Source organism: Stomoxys calcitrans, chromosome 5 (assembly GCF_963082655.1).
Source record: "Stomoxys calcitrans chromosome 5, idStoCalc2.1, whole genome shotgun sequence".
NCBI lineage: Eukaryota > Metazoa > Arthropoda > Insecta > Diptera > Muscidae > Stomoxys > Stomoxys calcitrans.
The window spans coordinates 152,917,605-152,937,045 of NC_081556.1; the positions used below are offsets into that span (position 1 = coordinate 152,917,605).

Genomic DNA, 19,441 nt, shown 5'->3' on the forward strand with positions numbered 1-19,441 from the left:
TCAACTGTGATCCAATCATCAGGCGAAACGCCAATGACTGGAGGTACAACAACAGGCCAAGGTTCGAATGACTACCATATGACTACTACATGCGTAAATTACATGATGCAGTCGCAGGACAACAAAGGAAATATCGTAGATAAAGGAACCGCTAACACCATCACCCACACTACGATAACAACTGCAGATGCAGATGTTTTTGTCGGGACCGCAGAACCGGCAACTCTCTTAGTTTTGCCCATTAACAGCGTTCCTAATTGCTTGGATGGATTAAATATCGTGGCTCATGATGTTAAGGCATCTACAGCAAGGGAGTGCTATAATTGTGCGATTTGTGGTCCAGTATGGAAACAAAGGTGCCAGAAGCAGCTGAAGTTAATGGAAAATCACCAATTTGCATTATATATTGCAGATACCAGGGAAATGTTTACGGATATTACAATGGCATAAGTTAAGGCTTTGACAAAGGCCTCATCAAATACTCTACGCAATAACTATGGCTAACTTTAATACTGCAATATGGTGGTTTAAGGCAACAGCTGCTGTTTAGAGCCACAAAAGAAACATTGTAAATGAATTCTGGTGTCAACAATATGAACAAGTCTCTTGTATATGCGGTTGTTAGGTTTCTCCACTGGCTCTCGAATTTTAATGGGTATTTCAAAATTGGTTTTAATGACTGCAGCAAGCAAACACATATTTTTTTACATTGTATTTTGAAATGCATATATTGACCGAAAAACTACAGAACTCTTCTTTAATAATTGATAAATTAAGAAAAAAGAGAAACTTTACTTTAGATAATTAAAAAATGGTAAAGCAAGCTGACAGGTCTTCTTGTTCGGGCTTTGGATTCAACCCCGAATTCTTGTACTACGGAAACTTTTTAAATTTCAATTTCCTTGATTTTTCGTTTGCCCAAAATTAAATTTAAATTTGAATGTTATGTAATGATAAATGTCCATTCAAATTAGTCGACAATTCAATGAAATGTCAATTTTTGCCCCAGCCAATGCTCAACGCCCTCCATGGTTTCCTCTCATGGTTTCCTCTAATGAATGATATTCGATGTCCCATTGATTTGTGTCACATTTGCGAGATTAAAATCGTTGCCATGATGGAGGCTATTCGCATCCCCAGTGAAATTAATTTAATGTGACAAATAAGGCTCTTAATCCAATCGATTTATAATGCCTTGCATCTGTTTCACAGCCTTGATGGGGAAGGCGCAACCTTGACAGCCCTACAAGCAGAGAGCGTCAAGCAAACAAAAATGTCAGCGTCAAACTAATTTCGCTCAAATTAATGAGGTGAGGGTGAATGTAAATGCGAAAAGATGGTAAGGATGAAAAAAAAAAAAAAAAAAAAATAAGGAAATGCCGCACAAACTGGCATAGAAGTTTCAAATGAATGACAAATACATTACTAACGTCTTTAAAGATTTATTTTTCTACAAAGCCAAACTTACGTTGGTTGGAAACACGTGTAGACATAGCAAATTAATGTAGGCAAATTATTTGTTACAATTTGGCGCTACATGTTGTTTTTTCTCTGTCGATGAAATCGGCCAGGAGCTTAGCATGGATGGCATGCAAGCAGGTTAGAGTCTGCATGAATGTGGGGCAAAATCGTAAAAAAGTTCTGAAATACTGCCTGACTGACTGAAAAACCTTTACTGAGGAAGCAGCACAAATACCAAAGTGCCATAAAACTGTTGACATATATGAAATAACGGCCGTATTCACAAAACAAATAGATAACAGAAGAATAGAAAAATACAATAAAATAAAATAAAATGAAATAAAATAATATAAAATAAAATAAAATAAAATAAAATAAAATAAAAAAAATAAAATAAAATAAAAAATAACATAAAATAAAATAAACTAAACTAACCAAAAAAAAAAAAAAAATAAAATAAAATAAAAAATAACATAAAATAAAATAAACTAAACTAAAATAAAATAAAATAAAATAAAATAAAATAAAAAAAATAAAATAAAATAAAATAAAATTAAATAAAATAAAATAAAATAAAATAAAATAAAATAAAATAAAATAAAATAAAATAAAATAAAATAAAATAAAATAAAATAAAATAAAATAAAATAAAATAAAATAAAATAAAATAAAATAAAATAAAATAAAATAAAATAAAATAAAATAAAATAAAATAAAATAAAATAAAATAAAATAAAATAAAATAAAATAACATAAAATAAAAAAGTAAACTAAAATAAAATAAAATAAAATAAACTAAAAAAGTAAACTAAATAAAATAAAATAAAATAAAATAAAATAAAATAAAATAAAATAAAATAAAATAAAATAAAATAAAATAAAATAAAATAAAATAAAATAAAATAAAATAAAATAAAATAAAATAAAATAAAATAAAATAAAAGCGTTCTTAGTTCGGCCGGGTCGAATCTTATATACCCTTCACCATGGATCGCATTTGTCGAGTTCTTTTCCCGACATCTCTTCTTAGGCAAAAAAGGATATAAGAAAAGATTTGCTCTGCTATTAGAGCGATATCAAGATATGGTCCGGTTTGGACCACAATTAAATTATATGTTGGAGACCTGTGTTAAATGTCAGCCAATTCGAATAAGAATTGCGCCCTTTGGGGGCTCAAGAAGTAAAATAGAGAGATCGATTTATATGGGAGCTGCATCAGGCTATAGACCGATTAAGATCATAACAAACACGTATGTTGACGGTCATGAGAGGATTCGCCGTACAAAATTTCAGGCAAATTGGATATAAATTGCGACCTCTAGAGGCTCAAGAAATCAAGATCCCAGATCGATTTACATGGCAGCTATATCAGGTTGTGAACCGATTTAAACCATACTTGGCACAGTTATTGGACATCATAACAAAACATGTTGTGTAAAATATCATTCCAATCGGATTAGAATTGTGCCCTCTAGAGGCTCAAGAAGTCAAGACCGAAGATTGGTTTATATAGCTATATCAAAACATGGACCGATATGTCCCATTTACAATCCCAGCCGACCTACACTGATAAGAAGTATTTGTGCAAAGATTCAAGCGGCTAGCTTTACTCCTTCAAAAGTTGGCGTGTTTTTGACAGACAAACGGATGGACGGACGGACGCACGGAAGAACGGATGGACGGACGGACATGGCTAGATCGACATAAAATGTCACGACGATCAAGAATGTACATACTTTATGGGGTCTTAGGCGCATATTTCGAGGTGTTACAAACAGAATGATGAAATTAGTATACCCCCATCCTACGATGGAGGGTATAACAAGTAAAAAGGCATTAAGTTCGGCCGAGCCGAACTTTGGATACCCGCAACCTCGGGTATATATGTAAACAACCTTTCATAAAAATTCGGTGAAAATTTCATACCTTATGTCCCATATCAGTTATATCTAAATATGTTCCGATTTGGACCAAATACTAATAAGTACACTGGCTATATCTTAAAATAAGCCGATCAGAACTATATACGATACGGATGTCGAAAAGCCTAATATAAGTCATTGTGTCAAATTTCAGTGTAATCGGATTATAAATGCGGGTTTTATAGAGCCAAGACTTTAAATCGAGATATCGGTCTACATTTGGGACAGTACTTTATATATCTATATATATATAAAGTACTGTCCCAAATTTCGGCGAAATCGGACAATAAATGCCTCTTTTATGGGCCCAAAACCTTAAATCGAAAGATCGGTCTATATGGCAGCTATATTCAAATCTGAACCGATCTGGGCAAAATTGAAGAAGGACGTCGAAGATCCTAACCGAATTCACTGTCTCAAATTTCAGCGACATCGGACAAAAAATGCGCCTTTTATGGCCCCAAAACCTAAAACCTAGATATCGGTCTATATGGCAGCTATATCCAAATCTGGACCGATCTGTGCGATATAGCAGAAGTATGTCAAGGGGCTTTACTTAACTCACTGTCCCAAATTTCGGCGACATCGGAATATAAATGAGCATTTTATAGGCCTAAGACATAAATCAAGAAATCGGTCTATATGGCAGATATATCCAAATCTTTACCGATCTGGACCAAATTGCAGAAACATGTCGGTAGACCTAACACAACTCACTGTCCCAAATTTCAGCAAAATCAAACAATAAATGTGGCTTTTATGGGCCTAACACCATAAATCGGAGGATCGGTCTATATGGCAGCTATATCCAAATCTGAACCGATCTGTGCCAAATTGACGAAGGATGTCGAAGGGCATTACACAATTCACTGTCCCGAATTTCATCAAAATCGGATAATAAATGTGACTTTTGTGGGCCTAAGACCCTAAATCAGAGGATCGGTCTATATGGCAGCTATATCCAAATCTGAACCGATCTGAGCCAAATTGACGAAGGAAGTCGAAAAGCCTTACACAACACTCTGTCCCACATTTCAGTGAAATCGGATAATAAATGTGGCTTTTATGAGCCTAAGACCCTAAATCGGCGGATCGGTCTATATGGGAGCTATATCAAGATATAGTCCGATATAGCCCATCTTCGAACTTAACCTGCTTGTGGACAAAAAAAGAATCTGTGCAAAATATCAGCTAAATATCTCTATTTTTAAAGACTGTAGCGTGATTTCAACAGACAGACGGACAGACGGACGGACATGTCTAGATCGTCTTAGATTTTTACGCTGATCAAGAATATATATACTTTATAGGGTCGGAAATGGATATTTCGATGTGTTGTAAACGGAATGACAAAATGAATATACCCTCATCGTTCGGTGGTGGGTATAAAAATTATATAGCATATTATTATTTTATCCAGACCAACTTACAAAATCTGTGAAAACTTTCAAGTTAATCGGTTCAGCCTTTTTTGAGTCTATACGGAACAAATACAATTTTGTTCCACAAAAGCATGAACTTGATACAATTCAACACTTTGCCTCTGCGAACAAATCCATGTCTCCTCTTGCCCATAAAATATGAATCCACAACCTATGCAATGTCCCAGAAAGAGAATGCCGACAAGATTTTAGCGTGATTTAGATCCCGAGCATAAAGTAACCGCACCATTGAGTGTGACAATAACGATGAGCATCCTTTACTTCATCGTTGATGGAATGGCTTTACTTAGGGGTTTCGTTGTTTTGGTTAAGCTCTAAATACTTTGAAATTAATTGCCCAAATTTTGTTTGCCTTACTTTGCCCTGGGGTTGGATCTTCTTCACGGCTGCCCAACTTTTATGCTTTGATAAGGATGTAAATGTGTGAAAATGGAAATCTCGGTAAAAAGTTTTACCGAGGCGGTTTTAATTTGGGCTAATAGAATGTGTCCCCAACATATGTCTCTTCTCATGTGAATTCTTGCTAAAGTTACATAAATTGTGATTTTTTTTTTCAATTCAGCCCCCCAAAAAAACATTGCAAAATAACACAGTCCCCTACATGTCAGTTGAATGTTTGTCTGTGTGTTTCGAATATTTGAGGAGTTTGTTTGTGCATCTGTGCGGCTATGTGTCAAGTTGCCACATCCATCACAGGAGTAGCGCAAATTTTGAAACACCGCTTCAACCAGAGGGTAGGGGAGGAGTATCAGACCAGTTAGCAGTGATTGATGGCCTATAAATTAGTCATTTGTATACAGATGCATCGGATGCCAACGAATTTGTGTAGAGGCCTAGTAGGTAGACCTTGTCCTTGTCAAATATGCTTAGACCCATATCCACTTGACAGTAAAACAAATAACCATGGACTGCGCAAATTTGCCAACACGAATTGACTTAGCACAGCACACTTTGCTGCGCCACATAACGCACACACATATGACGTTGACTAAAGGGTTGAAACATTGATGTTGATGTAATAGGGCTTATCTGAGATCTCCTTTATCATTCGCTCTCCTCTTCAGTTGAGCTTAAAGATTTTGCTGTCATAAACATTTTCTTGAAATTCTTGTTGGGCAAGCTGGAGGAGGTTGCAGTATAAATTCTTTGGGCTGCATTTTGACTCTTGACAAAGAGGTGTCGTACTGCGGCATGCCATTCGAACTCGACTTATATGGGAACAATATCATATCAAGTTATGGACCGATTCAGACCATACTGTACACTGATATTGGAGGTCAAAGCAGAAAGCATTGCGAGAAATATCAGTCAAATCGGGTAAGAATAGCGTTCTCAAGGGGCTTAAGAAGTCATATTGATGTATCGGTTTATATGGGGGCTTTATCCAAATCTCAACTGATATGGTTTATTTGTAATCCCCTAGGACCGACATCAATGAGAAATATGTGTGCAAAATTTCAGGGAGCTAGATTCACCAGTTCGCTAAGCTTCACTCATTCGCTTCACCACTATCGTGATTTCCACAGATGGATGGATAGGCGGACGGACGGATAGATGGAAGGACGGACAGACGAACGGAAAGATCGAATCAGAATGTCGAGACGATCAAAAATATAAATACTTAAAAGGGTCCCAGATCAATATTTCGAGATGTTCCAAATGAAATGAGTGGATTACTATGCCCCCATCCAATGGTGAAGGGTATAAAAATAATGGTTCATGAACAAAGTAGCAAACATAAACCATTTTTATACCCACCACCGAAGGATGGGGTATATTAATTTTCTCATTCCGTTTGTAACACATCGAAATATCCATTTCCGACCCCATAAAGTATATGTATTCTTGACCAGCGAAAAAAATCTAAGACGATCTAGCCATGTCCGTCCGTCCGTCCGTGTATCTGTTGAAATCACGCTACATTCTTCAAAAATAGAGATATTGAGATGAAACTTTGCACAGATTCTTTTTTTGCTCATAAGCAAGTTAGGTTCGAATATAGGCTATATCGGACTATGTCTTGATTTAGCCACCATATAGACCGATCCTCCGATTTAAGGTCTTAGGCCCATAAAAGCCACATTTGTTATCCCCTTTTAATGAAATTTGGTAAAGTGAGTTGTGTAAGGCCCTTCGACATTCTTCTTAAATTTGGCCCTTATCGGTTCAGATTTGGATATAGTTGCCATATAGACCGATCCTCCGATTTAGGGTCTTAGGCCCATAAAAGCCACATTTATTATCAGATTTTGCTGAAATTTGGGACAGTGAGTTGTGTAAGGCCCTTTAATATCTTCCCTTAATTTGGCCCAGATCAGTCCCGATTTCGATATAGCTGTCATATAGACCGATCTCTCGATTTAAGGTCTTGGGTCCATTAAAGGCGCATTTATTGTCCGATTTTGCCAAAATTTGGATCAGCGAGTTAGGTTGGGCCCTTCGACATCTTTTGTCAATTTGGCCCAGATCGGTCCAACATTGGATATAGTTGCCATATAGACCGATCCTCCCATTTAGGGTCTTAGGCCCATAAAAGCCACGTTAATTATCCGATTTTGCTGAAATTTGGGACAGTGAGTTTAGTTGGGCCCTACGACATCCTTCGTCAATTTGGCACATATCGGTCCAGAATTGGATATAGTTGCCATATAGACCTATTTCACGATTTTAAGTTTTGGGCCTATAAAAAACGCATTTATTGTCCGATGTCGCCGAAATTTGGGACAGTGAGTTAAGTTAAGCCCTTTAATATTCTTCTACAATATGGCACAGATCGGTCCCGATTTGGATATAGCTGCCATAGAGGAGGCCACCGTAGCGCAGAGGTTAGCATGTCCGCCTATGACGCTGAACGCCTGGGTTCGAATCCTGGCGAGACCATCAGAAAAAATTTTCAGCGGTGGTTTTCCCCTCCTAATGCTGGCAACATTTGTGAGGTACTATGCCATATAAAACTTCTCTCCAAAGAGGTGTCGCACTGCGGCACGCCGTTCGGACTCGGCTATAAAAAGGAGGCCCCTTATCATTGAGCTTAAACATGAATCGGACTGCACTCATTGATATGTGAGAAGTTTGCCCCTGTTCCTTAATGGAATGTTCATGGGCAAAACTTGCAATTTGCCATATAGACCGATCTCTCGGTTTTAGGTTTTAGGGCTATAAAAAGCGCATTTATTGTCGATGTCGCCGCAGTTTGGGACAGTGAGTTGTGTTAGGATCTTCGACGTCCTTCTTCTATTTGGCCGAGATCGGTTCAGATTTGGATATAGCTGCCATATAGATCGATCCTCAGATTTAGGATCTTAGGCCCATAAAAACACATCCGTTTTTGCTGAAATTTGGGACATTGATTTATGTTAGGCCCGTCGACATCTACCGTTTAAGCCAAGATCGGTCCCGATTTGGATATAGCTGTCATATAGACCCATATCTCGATTTAAGGTCTTGGACCCATAAAAGGCGCATATATTGCCTGATTTTGACAAAATTTGGGAGAGCGAGTTGAGTTAAGCTCTTCGACACCCTTCTTCAATTTGGCCCAAATAGTTCAAGATTTGAATATAGCTGTTATATAGACCAATATCTGGATTAAAAGTTGATTTTACTGAAATTTGACACAGTGTCTTATGTTAGCCTTTTCGTGTCCGTGTTGTGTCGTGGGTATCCAAAGTTTGTGGGTATCCATATTTTGATTTATTTCAGCAAATTCTCCCTCCCATATCTTTAGTGGCATCCCATCAGATTTTTTTTCTTGCAAATACAAATTTTCCCAACAAAAATTTCTTCAAGGAATAAAGACAAAGTTTTTGCCTTTCTTACTCTCAGTACATCCAATAACGTAACAACACTTTTTTTGCCTTTTAAAATTGCATATTTTATAACCCTTTTATTGCACCATTCATGCCTTTTACATATGGATATTTTAGTGCTACTTACATCCTTATCGCCCAAACGTTCAACGCGACAATGCAGAAATCCCGTCTGACCCACTGTCACGGTTACATTGCGCGGCACATCAAAATCGAAGTATGGCAGCAGATTCGTTGGGGACACTGTGGTCGTTTCCAGCGCTGAGTATGTTGAATATGTCGTCAAGGATTCTGCAAGAAGAAAAGCAAATGGGAGAACACACAAACATGAGTAATGACGGGAGTCAGTGAGCAAGCAAGCAAAGAGTTTTAAAGTAAACCCAAATGCTTGCAAACACAAAAAAACGGAAAGCTTAAAAAATTAGTAAAAGAAAGACCGCAGGGTCGGTGGGTCGTTCGTTTTGGGGCCTGGGGGAAATTTATGTTGACATTTTCCATGGCATATGTGGATTTATGTTAATGACTTTCAAGGCGCCTTAGTTGCTTTTCATGTGCTGTTAACCCCTTGCCCATAGTGCCCCCTCACCCAAAGCATGGTACCGCCCAATGCCGTTTTAATGGCCATTTGTCTGTTGAAGTGCTGGGAATCGTAAAAAACACTTGAGAAAGTAAATAATAACGATAAACAACTATAAAAAAAACTTAAACAAAAGCGTAAGAGAGAAAGAGAGAGAGAAGGAGCGGCCAAGGCAGCGGCATTGTTAATCTTATGTATCGCCTCAAGTGATTTTCATCATTTCGTCATCGACATCATTGGCCCGCAGTTTTAATGGTTAAACTGGGAGCTGGCAAGGAAAAAGTTTTCGTTTCGTTTCTTTTCGTCCTCGTCCTTTTCATTATCACCGTTTTCTTTACTTTCAGCATCCATATTTACGGCTTTTGTTTATAATAAAAAATAAGAAAAAAACAAAAAGAGAAACCTAAAGGAATGTGGAAAATAAGAAGTCGTTGCAGGAAAACAAGTGGAAAAATTATTAATAAATTCTCCCAACGACTGAATGCCTGAGTTGACAATAATAAAACAAAGTTCGAGTACGAGTACGGCAAATAACTGTGGACAATGGGCGACGAATTATCATAAAAAGATTTCCATAATTTTTATACTATTTACACAAATGCAGCCCCTGCTAAAGTTGTATTTTCTGATTTTTCTTTTTTTTTTAATTATTTCGTTAGATTCGTTTTGTCCCAATCTTAAATGAAGGAATTTCAAGTGGATGTACTTAAGAAAAAGTTATAGCATGAGTGCTCACTTAAGAGCCAAGCACTCATTTGGGTAGTTTTACTCAAGGACTTTCATGTGGAATTGGTCGAAAGTAGCAAAAACAACAACAAAAATGAACAAGGATAGTTGGTTGCGTTATTCATGGCAACTGAATGATTAATCCATGCAAGAAATTGCTGCATTTAAAAATGTGCTTCTCGTTGCAATGTCACACAAACGTTTAGGCCTTAAGCAAGTATGTAATTAAGGCAGTAAGTTCAAGACCGTTGAATGCCTTAAATATCTTTTGAATATAAAAAATCTTGTGATGTGGGGAAAAACTTAAAAAAATTATTCCAAAAATTAAAACAAGTAAAATGGCATTAAGTTCGGCCAGGCCGAACTTTGGATACCCACCACCTCGGGTACATATGTAAAACACCTTTTGTCAAAATCCGGTGAAAAATGCACACCTTATGCCCCATAGCAGATATATTGAAATATGTTCCGATTTGGACCAAATACTTATAAGTAAAAGTCATTTTTCAATTGCGTATAACAAAATATTGGTCATTTAAGTAGCTATATCTAAAATTAAACCGATTTGAACCATGAACTAAACGGATGTCGAAATGATTAGCATAAGTCACTGTGTAAAATTTAACTGAAATCAGATTAGAAATGCGACTTTATGGGACCAAGACTATAAATCGGGATATCGGTCTATATGGCAGAACTGGACGGATCTGGATCAAATTTGAAAAGGATATCGAAGGGCCTAACACAACTCACCGTCCCAAATTTCAGCGACATCGGACAATAAATGCGTCTTTTATCGCCCCAAAACCTAAAACCTAGATATCGGTCTATATGGCAGCTATATCCAAATCTGGACCGATCTGTGCGATATTGCAGAAGTATGTCAAGGGGCTTAACTCTTCCAAATTTCGGCGACATCAGACAATAAATGAACATTTTATTGGCCCAAAACCATAAATCAAGAAATCGGTCGATATGGCAGCTATATCTAAATCTGAACCGATCTGGAACAAATTGAAGAAATATGTCAAAGGGCCTAACACAACTCACTGTCCCAAATTTCAGCAAAATCGGATAATGAATGTGGTTTTTATGGGCCTTGCACCATAAATCGGAGGATCGATCTATATGGCAGCTATATTCAAATCTGGACCGATCTGAGCCAAATTGACGAAGGATGTCGAAGGACCTAAGACAACTCACTGTCCCAAACTTCAGCGAAATCGGATAATAAATGTGGATTTTATGGGCCTAAGACCCTAAATCGGATCATCGGTCTATATGGCAGCTATATCCAAATCTGGACCGTTCTGAGCCAAATTGACGAAGGATGTCGAAGTATCCAACACAACTCACTGTTCACCATTTAGGCCAAATCGGATAATAAATGTGGCTTTTATGGGCCTAAGACCCTAAATCGGAGGATCGGTCTATATGGTGGCTAAATCAAGACGTAGTCCGATATAGCCTATATTCGAACTTAACTTGCTTATGAGCAAAAAAAGAATCTGTGCAAAGTTTCAGCTCAATATCTCTATTTTTAAAGACTGTAGCGTGCTTTCAACAGACAGACGGACAGACGGACGGACATGTCTAGATCGTCTTAGATTTTTACGCTGATCGAGAATATATATACTTTATGGGGTCGGAAAAGGATATTTCGATGTGTTGCAAACGGAATGACAAAATGAATATACCCCCATCCTTCGGTGGTGGGTATAAAAACTACAATAAAGTATGGAACAACATGTACCCCACCCATTTATATTATAGCGATGCTCCATTGAGTACACTTTTCGCTTCACTACACTTTGTATTAGATTCCCTCTTAAGCTCACTTGAAACTAAATTTATTGGGTTTCTTGCAAACGTTAGGCAAAAGACTGCAAGAATTTTCTTTTCCAGCATATTCTCAAGCTACATTAGTTGAAATTGTAGTGCATAGAATAAATTTTATATTAACACACATATTACTATCATTATTAACTACCACCCATTCCACGTGCTCATCATCTTTGCCTTGGTGGTGGTAAAACTCACCATTGAGCTGAATGCACACATGCAAGCTGTAGAGCATTGGTGTCTACCACAATGTCTGAGAGAGGGTAACCAACGTTGCACCATCCACTTGCAAACAGAAAAACCACAAAGGAATCCATCAATGTGTGTGAGTAGGTGTGTGTATCAGTAAGTTAACTTTTATAACACCGCTTTAAAGCGTGTGTTTGAGGGGGCAAGGGATACAGTGGTAGATAATTTCTGTTCTACTATAGACTATGTCAAGAGTGCACAACTCAAGTGTATCTTGAGAGCTTGCACGAAGCCAAGCCAAAAGCATGAAAGAAGATGCAATGAAAATATTGCCAACCATGAAAATGATTTTAAGACTGCAAAGGAGCAGCTTGATGTGAACTCAGCTGCAATAAGGCATGTAGGCTGTGAGCATATTCAGTGGTTAAGCATATAAATATATGTAATAAATTGCTCATGGAAAATTTGAGGTTATTTAATTTGAAAGGGAGTTGAAATTTATTGAGTGCGAAAGTATAAAGACATACAACATAAAGCTCTCACCAACAGAAAATATCCCAAATTTAAAATTATCGCGTATTTGTTTCGATGAAATACAAATGCATCTAAAAGCTTGTAGATTATATCACATATCTTACAAAGAAGCTGTATGTCTTCTTTAGAATATTTATACATACTAGCCGAACAGGGCCCGCTCCGCTGGGCCTTTTTTAACTCTCTAATATCTTTTTAGGGTGGGGACACTTTCCCCTGAAAACGGATATCGAATTCGTACCATTGTACCCTATGGCGCTGAACGCGTTCGAATCCCGGCGCGAACTTCGAACAAAGCGGTGTTTATCCCCTCTTAATGTTGGCGACATTTCCGAGGTACAATGTCATGCATGGTCATTTAAAAAATGTTCCCCAACGAGGTGTCGCACATTGGTTCAAGAGTGGCCGAAATTCATTTTTTTCATGTTCGCCGATTTGGATAATTTTTTGGTATTTTGTTGTCAGATAGTTGAATATTATGATTCCGTAATATTAGGCTGATATATTTAGTATTTCTTTGGACAGACACGCTCCAAGTTCATATATGTTCGCTTGTTTAAAATGGCATGCAAATTTACTGTATATTCAATCTTTTGGTACAATCACAGTAAACTTATCATTTGACTTTGTTGTATATTTTCGTAAATGGCAATTGTCATAGATGAGATTTGCATTAAAAAAAGTTGGAAAAAGTGCCACATAAAAAATTTCGTAGAACAAAATATAAACAACATCAAAATTTCAATGTTCATCAACTTCAGTGGACTGCATGTTTTTAGCGCTGTGGAGCGCTGTTTAACGAAAGACGTCAAATTACAGCTTGAAGTCTCAGCTAAAAGCTAAAAAAAAATTCAGCTGCTCATACCTGCTCCTTTCCAAAAGAAACAGTAAAAACTATAAAGTGATAAAGTAAGAAAACGTGAATTTTCGTTCATGCTTGTTGTTGTTGTTGCCATAATTCTTTACTGTTAACAACAATAGAAGATCAAGCGATAGACTATTAGGTGCTGTGTTATCATTCATTTATTATGTTGTTGCATGCAATAACAACTACACATTATGTCTTGCTCTCTTTATTGCACAAAATCTTTTCCGTTAGAGCTTAATAAGTAATACATTAAGTACCAACAACAATATACAGTTTCTGATTTAAATTTCTGCTTTTGGGTATACATTTCTAATATTATTGATATGCTAATTGACATTACATTGGCAAGTGCAGTGATAAGAGGTGTGTTTTTAAGTGATATCAAGATTTAATTTTATTAATTATGGAAAATGTAACAATTTCTTATTTAAATATTTGCGAAATATTAATTGATAACAACAGTGATATTGATGTTACTGTCGAAGTCATTGCAAATAGCAATGAAGGAATGACTGCTGAGGATGTTGAAGTCTTTACTGGATTTTTGAAAAAAAACTTTTTTACAAAGTTCAAAGATAGATGGCAAAAAGCAAGACGCATAAAAACCAGATTTCTTGATCTTAATGAAAATTGGCTGAAAAATGTCTACAAAGTGTGCAAATATACCGCAAACAATGAAGCACCAAGCTGTTCAAATATGGTTAAACGTGGACGTCCAGCAAAAGCCTTCGAGGATTGCCAACCGCGAACAAAGAGGACAAAGGTACAAGATTTTTGTGAAAACACCTCAATGGTGTTGATATCGTCTGCCGCAAAAAAAAGTGAGTGTTTAGACAAATCCATTAAGGCGTTCACCCCGGAGAAGGCACTTGGGCTGATACTTGATGCTTCGTTGTCAAAGCATCAATATGAGGTTTTGCGCAGTTCAGCTAGAGAAATTGGATTCGACATTTACCCATCCTACCATCAGGTACTGGAAGCAAAAAAAAAATGCTATCCTGCAAATGTTCAGGTGCAAGAAAGTTGTAGCAAAGTTTCTCTACAACAGTTATTAGATCATACAGTAACCAGGATTTTGATGACAAAAACCGAGAATGAGGTGACAGAACTCCCCAACGAACTGCAAATGTTCTCAAAATGGGGCTGTGACGGAAGTTCGGGACACAGTGAATACCATCAAAAATTCACAGATCCAAATGACTCCGATAAATATATGTTCTTAACGTCACTTGTTCCATTGACCCTCACAGAGCGTAATAATATGTCAACAATGTGCTGGAGAAATACAGAGCCATCATCAACTAGATTTTGCCGACCGTTAAAATTTGAATTTATACAAGAAACAGCTGAAGTTATAAATTCAGAGGTCAGTCGTGTTAATGACGAAATAAAAAATTTAAGAAATACTGTCGTTGAATTGCATAGCAGAAACTTCAATATTTCTCACACACTGAAATTAACAATGATTGATGGGAAAGTAGCTACTACGATTTCTGGAAGTTCATCTATGGCGGTTTGCTTCATATGTGGAGCAAAGCCCACAGAAATGAATAATTTAGATGCGGTGATTTTGAGGAAATGTTCGGAAGAAGCAGTTGCGTTTGGTATTTCTCCCTTGCATGCGAGAATCAAATTTATGGAGTGCATTCTGCACATTTCTTACCGTCTAAGTTTCAAAAAATGGAGAACAGATAGTTACACAAAAATTGAAATGGCGGCAAATAAAGCTGAAATTGGGAAGAGATTAAAGTTGACACTGGGCATAAATGTGGACGCGGTGAAGCAAGGTATGGGCACAACAAACGATGGCAATACGGCAAGAAGGTTTTTCGAAAATCCAGCCAAAACTGCAGACGTAATTGGAATAAAAGAAGAGTTAATACATAGATTTAAAATTATTTTGGCCGCAATAAATTGTAATGCAGCAGTCGACACTAGCAAATTTCATATATATTGCATGGATACTGCCAAGTTGTTTGTTGATCTCTATGGCTGGTACTACATGCCTGTAACTGTGCATAAGATTCTGGTGCATGGTAGCAAAATTATAGCAGAAGCTATTCTGCCAATAGGTATGTCTCTATTTAAAGGCCCTTATTCAATGATTTAATTTTCATTTTTTACATTTTAATTGATTGTTTGTATCAGGTATGCTGTCCGAAGAAGCTCAGGAAGCGAGGAATAAAGATTATAGAGCCTATAGATTACATCATTCGCGAAGAATTGGACGTGTAGCCACTAATGAAGATGTAATGCATAACCTTTTATTGTCTTCAGACCCATTTATAAATAGATTTCGCTCAAAGCTGCAAATCAAAAAATTGGAGTACGATAATGATGTTAAAAAATTATTAAAAGACTATGCTTAATTTATTTATTCATGTTTTTTCTATGGGAGGTGGCCGTAAAAGTGGGCGGATCAGGTATATATTTTCAGGAGCCCATTCTACAATTATAATAATTACTTTTTGTGAAAATTGAATTGATGCATTAAAAATTAAAAGTGGGCGGATATTTTTCAAATTTCACACAAATGATTCTGAGTGTTTAAAAATGCTATGTGCCAAAAAACAATGCCGTAGGTCAAAATTTAATTTTTACTTTGTATGGGAGGTGGGCGTAAAAGTGGGCGGATCATTTTGATTTTTCCATTTTTTCTTGATTCAAACAAAAAATGCCTATGTGCCAAGTTTCATTGTCCTTCGACAACTTCTTCTATTTTTAGCCGCTCGTTCAATGAACTTGAACCAATGTGTGTCGTACTCCGGGACGCCGTTCAGACTCGGCTATAAAAAAAGGTCCCTTATCATTGAGTTTAAACTTGAATCGGAAAACACTAATTAATGTATGAGAATTTGCCCCTTCTCGATTCCTGGTGGTAATGTTCTTCCTTAGGGTAATGTTCTCATTAGAGGAGGGATGGCACCTCAGACATTTCGACTCAAATATGGATATCATGTTCGTGCTACACTTCCAAATACCTTTAATTTGAGACCCATATTGCAATGGCTGGTAAATATGAACCGTTTGCAGGGTGTTTTGGGGCTGGGGCGGCCACCGGCACTTTGCAGTGAAAACAAACTCCCTAATACCTTTCATTTGAGCCCAATATTGAAATGAACGTCCACTTTGTCTGTTTGGGGCAGTTTTGGGGTTGACTTTTTTGAGGGTTCGTATGACCCTCTATACTTCGATCTGATTTTGTATGCCAGATTCGAAATCTACTCCCGAATACCTTTCATTTGAGCCCCATATTGAAATGAACATCCAATATGTCTGTTTGGGGGAGTTTTGGGGTTGGGGCAGCCCGATGGGTACTTAGACTCAAATTCTATACCATACTAGCTGACCCGGTCCCGCACCGCTGCGCCTTCTTTTACTTTATATGGAACAAAAGTTTCCTTGGAATATTTATTTTCGACAATTAAAGATCTTTTAGTGAAATACCATGAAATACAAATACGTATTTAGGTTTGGATGTAGTACTTCATTCTTAAAATTCTTCATTTCAGCCCGATATTCTGTGGCGTGGCCCCGTAGACACTTTTCCTGAATACTGATATCATATTCGTGCTTTACTCCCATAGACCTTTCATTTGAGCCCCATATTGCTATGGTCGTAAATTTGTACCTTTTGGGGGGATGTTTTTAGTGAGAGGCGGCCCCCCCCCCCAAACACTTGCTCCCATATTTGGACATCAGATTCGTATTCTACATTCAAATACCTTTTATTTAAGCCCCATATTACCAAGGTCAGTAAATAAGTCCAGTTTGGGGGGTGTTTTGGGGAAGGGGTGGACCCCCAGAAAAGTGGTCTCACATTTGGATATCAGATTCGTATTCTACTCGCAAATACCTTTCATTTGAATCCCATATTACCATGGTAGGTAAATATGTCCGATTTAGGGGTGTTTTGGGGGTAGGGGTGGTCCCCCTAGCACTTGGTTCGACAATTGGATATCAGATACGTTTTCTTATCCTAAATACCTTTCATGTGAGTCCCATATTGTCGTGATTGGTGTAAATATATGTTTGGTAGGTTTTTGGGTGGGGCAGCCCCCCTTGGGTGGGGCAGCACCCCCTCCGAAATTTGGATACCAAATTTTGATTTTTAGGGTACTATATGCGAGCACATAAAATTTCGCTTAAATCGCACCACCCATCTCCGAGATCTGACGTTTCTGAAAATTAGGGTAAGGGGGAGGATCCGCCCTCCCTTCAGATATCAAAAAATTTAGTACCCTATTTTCACCACAGGGTCATTATGCACCATCTGTGAAAATTTCAAGAAAATCGGTTCAGCCGTTTCTGAGTCTATAAGGAACACACAAACATACAAACAAACAAACAAACACAAATTGATGTTTATATATAAGATATCTTTGGCCTTTAAATCTTAGTCTTTAATTGGGGCAAGGGCACACATGAAACTAGTTTTCGAAAATATTGAAAACACCTTTCTAGGTTTTCATTTTTCAAGATCAAAATCATATTAATTTTTTTTTTTTTTTAATTTGTTTTCACTTGAGGCTAAAAGAATCGTCAAATTTTAATTTAAAAATTCATAACTTGATGGCTTGTTTTTTAACACCTTTTAACGGCATTTAGTTTCCTAAATCTTGAACATTTTCTTTTTAGAAAAAATTCCATCGAAAATTTATTAGCCATAATATTCTCTTTTTTCTATCGTTAAATTGAGCACAACATTAGGCACGTGTTGTACAAAGTGTGTGCATGTGTATGTATGTGTGTATGAGTTTGGATGAAAGTGTGCTAACTGTCACATAGCTTAGTGTTTGACAATTGACATGGAATGTAATTCAACTTAATAATAGAGACCCATGGAAAGTTTTGTGTTTTGAATAAATGGTCGCTAAGGAGTAATTACGCCTACAAAACAAGCTGTCTTCCACGAAACGAGTAGAACTTTTTTCTATTTAAGACAAAAGATAGACTTGTTGTGTATGGCAGGCTATAGAATTTCCTTTTAATAACTTCCCCATTGCTTTGTCATAGCTCGCTTTGGAAAACACGGAAGATACGAGTATGTCAACAGATTTCATATCAACACACGTTATAATTTGCTCGTGTTTTGACATATGAACACATTTTCTTAGGTGAGCTTGTGTGTGTTATTTGTCTTTTTTTTTTGCCTTGTCTTGATAATAAGTCTTTATAACACTTCTCATACTTGGCTGGTTCGCTTTCTGATTATGGTATACAAGAAAATCGCTCTTCCAATTAGATCCCTCCTAACCCCCAATATTTTGTGGGGGGTAAATCAATCTGGGTACTCCCATTTTTTTCCTGCTCGACTAGCGTGTAATCAAAATATTAAAGCACGTTCTCATTTTTATGTTGAACTGTTTAGCCGTTAGAGAATAATGAAACATTTTTTTTCGATTTTTGTGCTTTTTTGTCTTACTTGATTTTGCTGTTTTACTTTCTCGGCACACGCAACAAATAGTAACCAGTAAGGAAAGGCAAAAGTCGGGCGGAGCCGACCATATAATGGCTGCTACAGCCATAATAGCTCACATCGAATGAAAAAATTTATATGAAAGCCATATCCAAATCTGAACTGATTGTATACAAAACCAATAGCCATACAGACAGACAGACAGACTGACTGACAGACTGACAGACTGACAGACTGACAGACTGGCAGACTTGCAGACTGGCAGACTGGCAGACTGGCAGACTGAGAGACTGACAGACAGACTGACTGACTGACTGACTGACTGACTGACTGACTGACTGACTGACTGACTGACTGACTGACTGACTGACTGACTGACTGACTGACTGACTGACTGACTGACTGACTGACTGACTGACTGACTGACTGACTGACTGACTGACTGACTGACTGACTGACTGACTGACTGACTGACTGACTGACTGACTGACTGACTGACTGACTGACTGACTGACTGACTGACTGACTGACTGACTGACTGACTGACTGACTGACTGACTGACTGACTGACTGACTGACTGACTGACTGACTGACTGACTGACTGACTGACTGACTGACTGACTGACTGACTGACTGACTGACTGACTGACT

General features: G+C 37.3%; 3 protein-coding genes across 6 annotated transcripts in view; 2 read left to right on the forward strand and 1 right to left on the reverse strand.

Annotated features, from left to right (window-relative positions):
* The window catches only part of LOC106081170 (uncharacterized), a 522,321-nt gene that overhangs the window by 142,111 nt on the left and 360,769 nt on the right, over window positions 1-19,441 (reverse strand). For both annotated transcript variants that reach the window (XM_059368620.1, XM_059368619.1), the window contains one exon: window positions 8,762-8,925. In XM_059368620.1, the coding sequence (XP_059224603.1) occupies window positions 8,762-8,925 (164 nt within the window). The remainder of the gene's footprint in view (window positions 1-8,761; window positions 8,926-19,441) is intronic.
* On the forward strand, window positions 4-946 carry LOC131997611 (uncharacterized). The gene is made up of 2 exons (XM_059368625.1): window positions 4-356; window positions 413-946. The coding sequence occupies exons 1-2, from the start codon at window positions 34-36 to the stop codon at window positions 453-455; spliced, it is 366 nt and encodes a 121-aa protein (XP_059224608.1). The 5' UTR covers window positions 4-33; the 3' UTR covers window positions 456-946.
* On the forward strand, window positions 12,885-15,743 carry LOC131997610 (uncharacterized). 3 transcript variants are annotated; one of them, XM_059368617.1, is made up of 3 exons: window positions 12,885-13,733; window positions 13,833-15,442; window positions 15,519-15,743. In XM_059368617.1, the coding sequence occupies exons 2-3, from the start codon at window positions 13,879-13,881 to the stop codon at window positions 15,737-15,739; spliced, it is 1,785 nt and encodes a 594-aa protein (XP_059224600.1). In that variant the 5' UTR covers window positions 12,885-13,733; window positions 13,833-13,878; the 3' UTR covers window positions 15,740-15,743. The 3 variants fall into 3 exon arrangements, with proteins under 3 accessions (XP_059224600.1, XP_059224599.1, XP_059224601.1); XM_059368618.1 differs by having other exon boundaries at window positions 12,893-12,952; XM_059368616.1 differs by having other exon boundaries at window positions 12,885-15,442.

What these genes read in the sequence shown, in the direction of transcription:
- LOC131997610 (XM_059368616.1), top strand. Translation starts at nt 13,774, where the DNA reads ATGGAAAATGTAACAATTTCTTATTTAAATATTTGCGAAATATTAATT. An exon ending in AGAAGCTATTCTGCCAATAG is followed by an intron (nt 15,443 to 15,518) that starts GTATGTCTCTAT and finishes TGTTTGTATCAG; the next exon opens with GTATGCTGTCCGAAGAAGCT.
- LOC131997611 (XM_059368625.1), top strand. Translation starts at nt 34, where the DNA reads ATGACTGGAGGTACAACAACAGGCCAAGGTTCGAATGACTACCATATG. An exon ending in GGTCCAGTATGGAAACAAAG is followed by an intron (nt 357 to 412) that starts GTGCCAGAAGCA and finishes TATATATTGCAG; the next exon opens with ATACCAGGGAAATGTTTACG.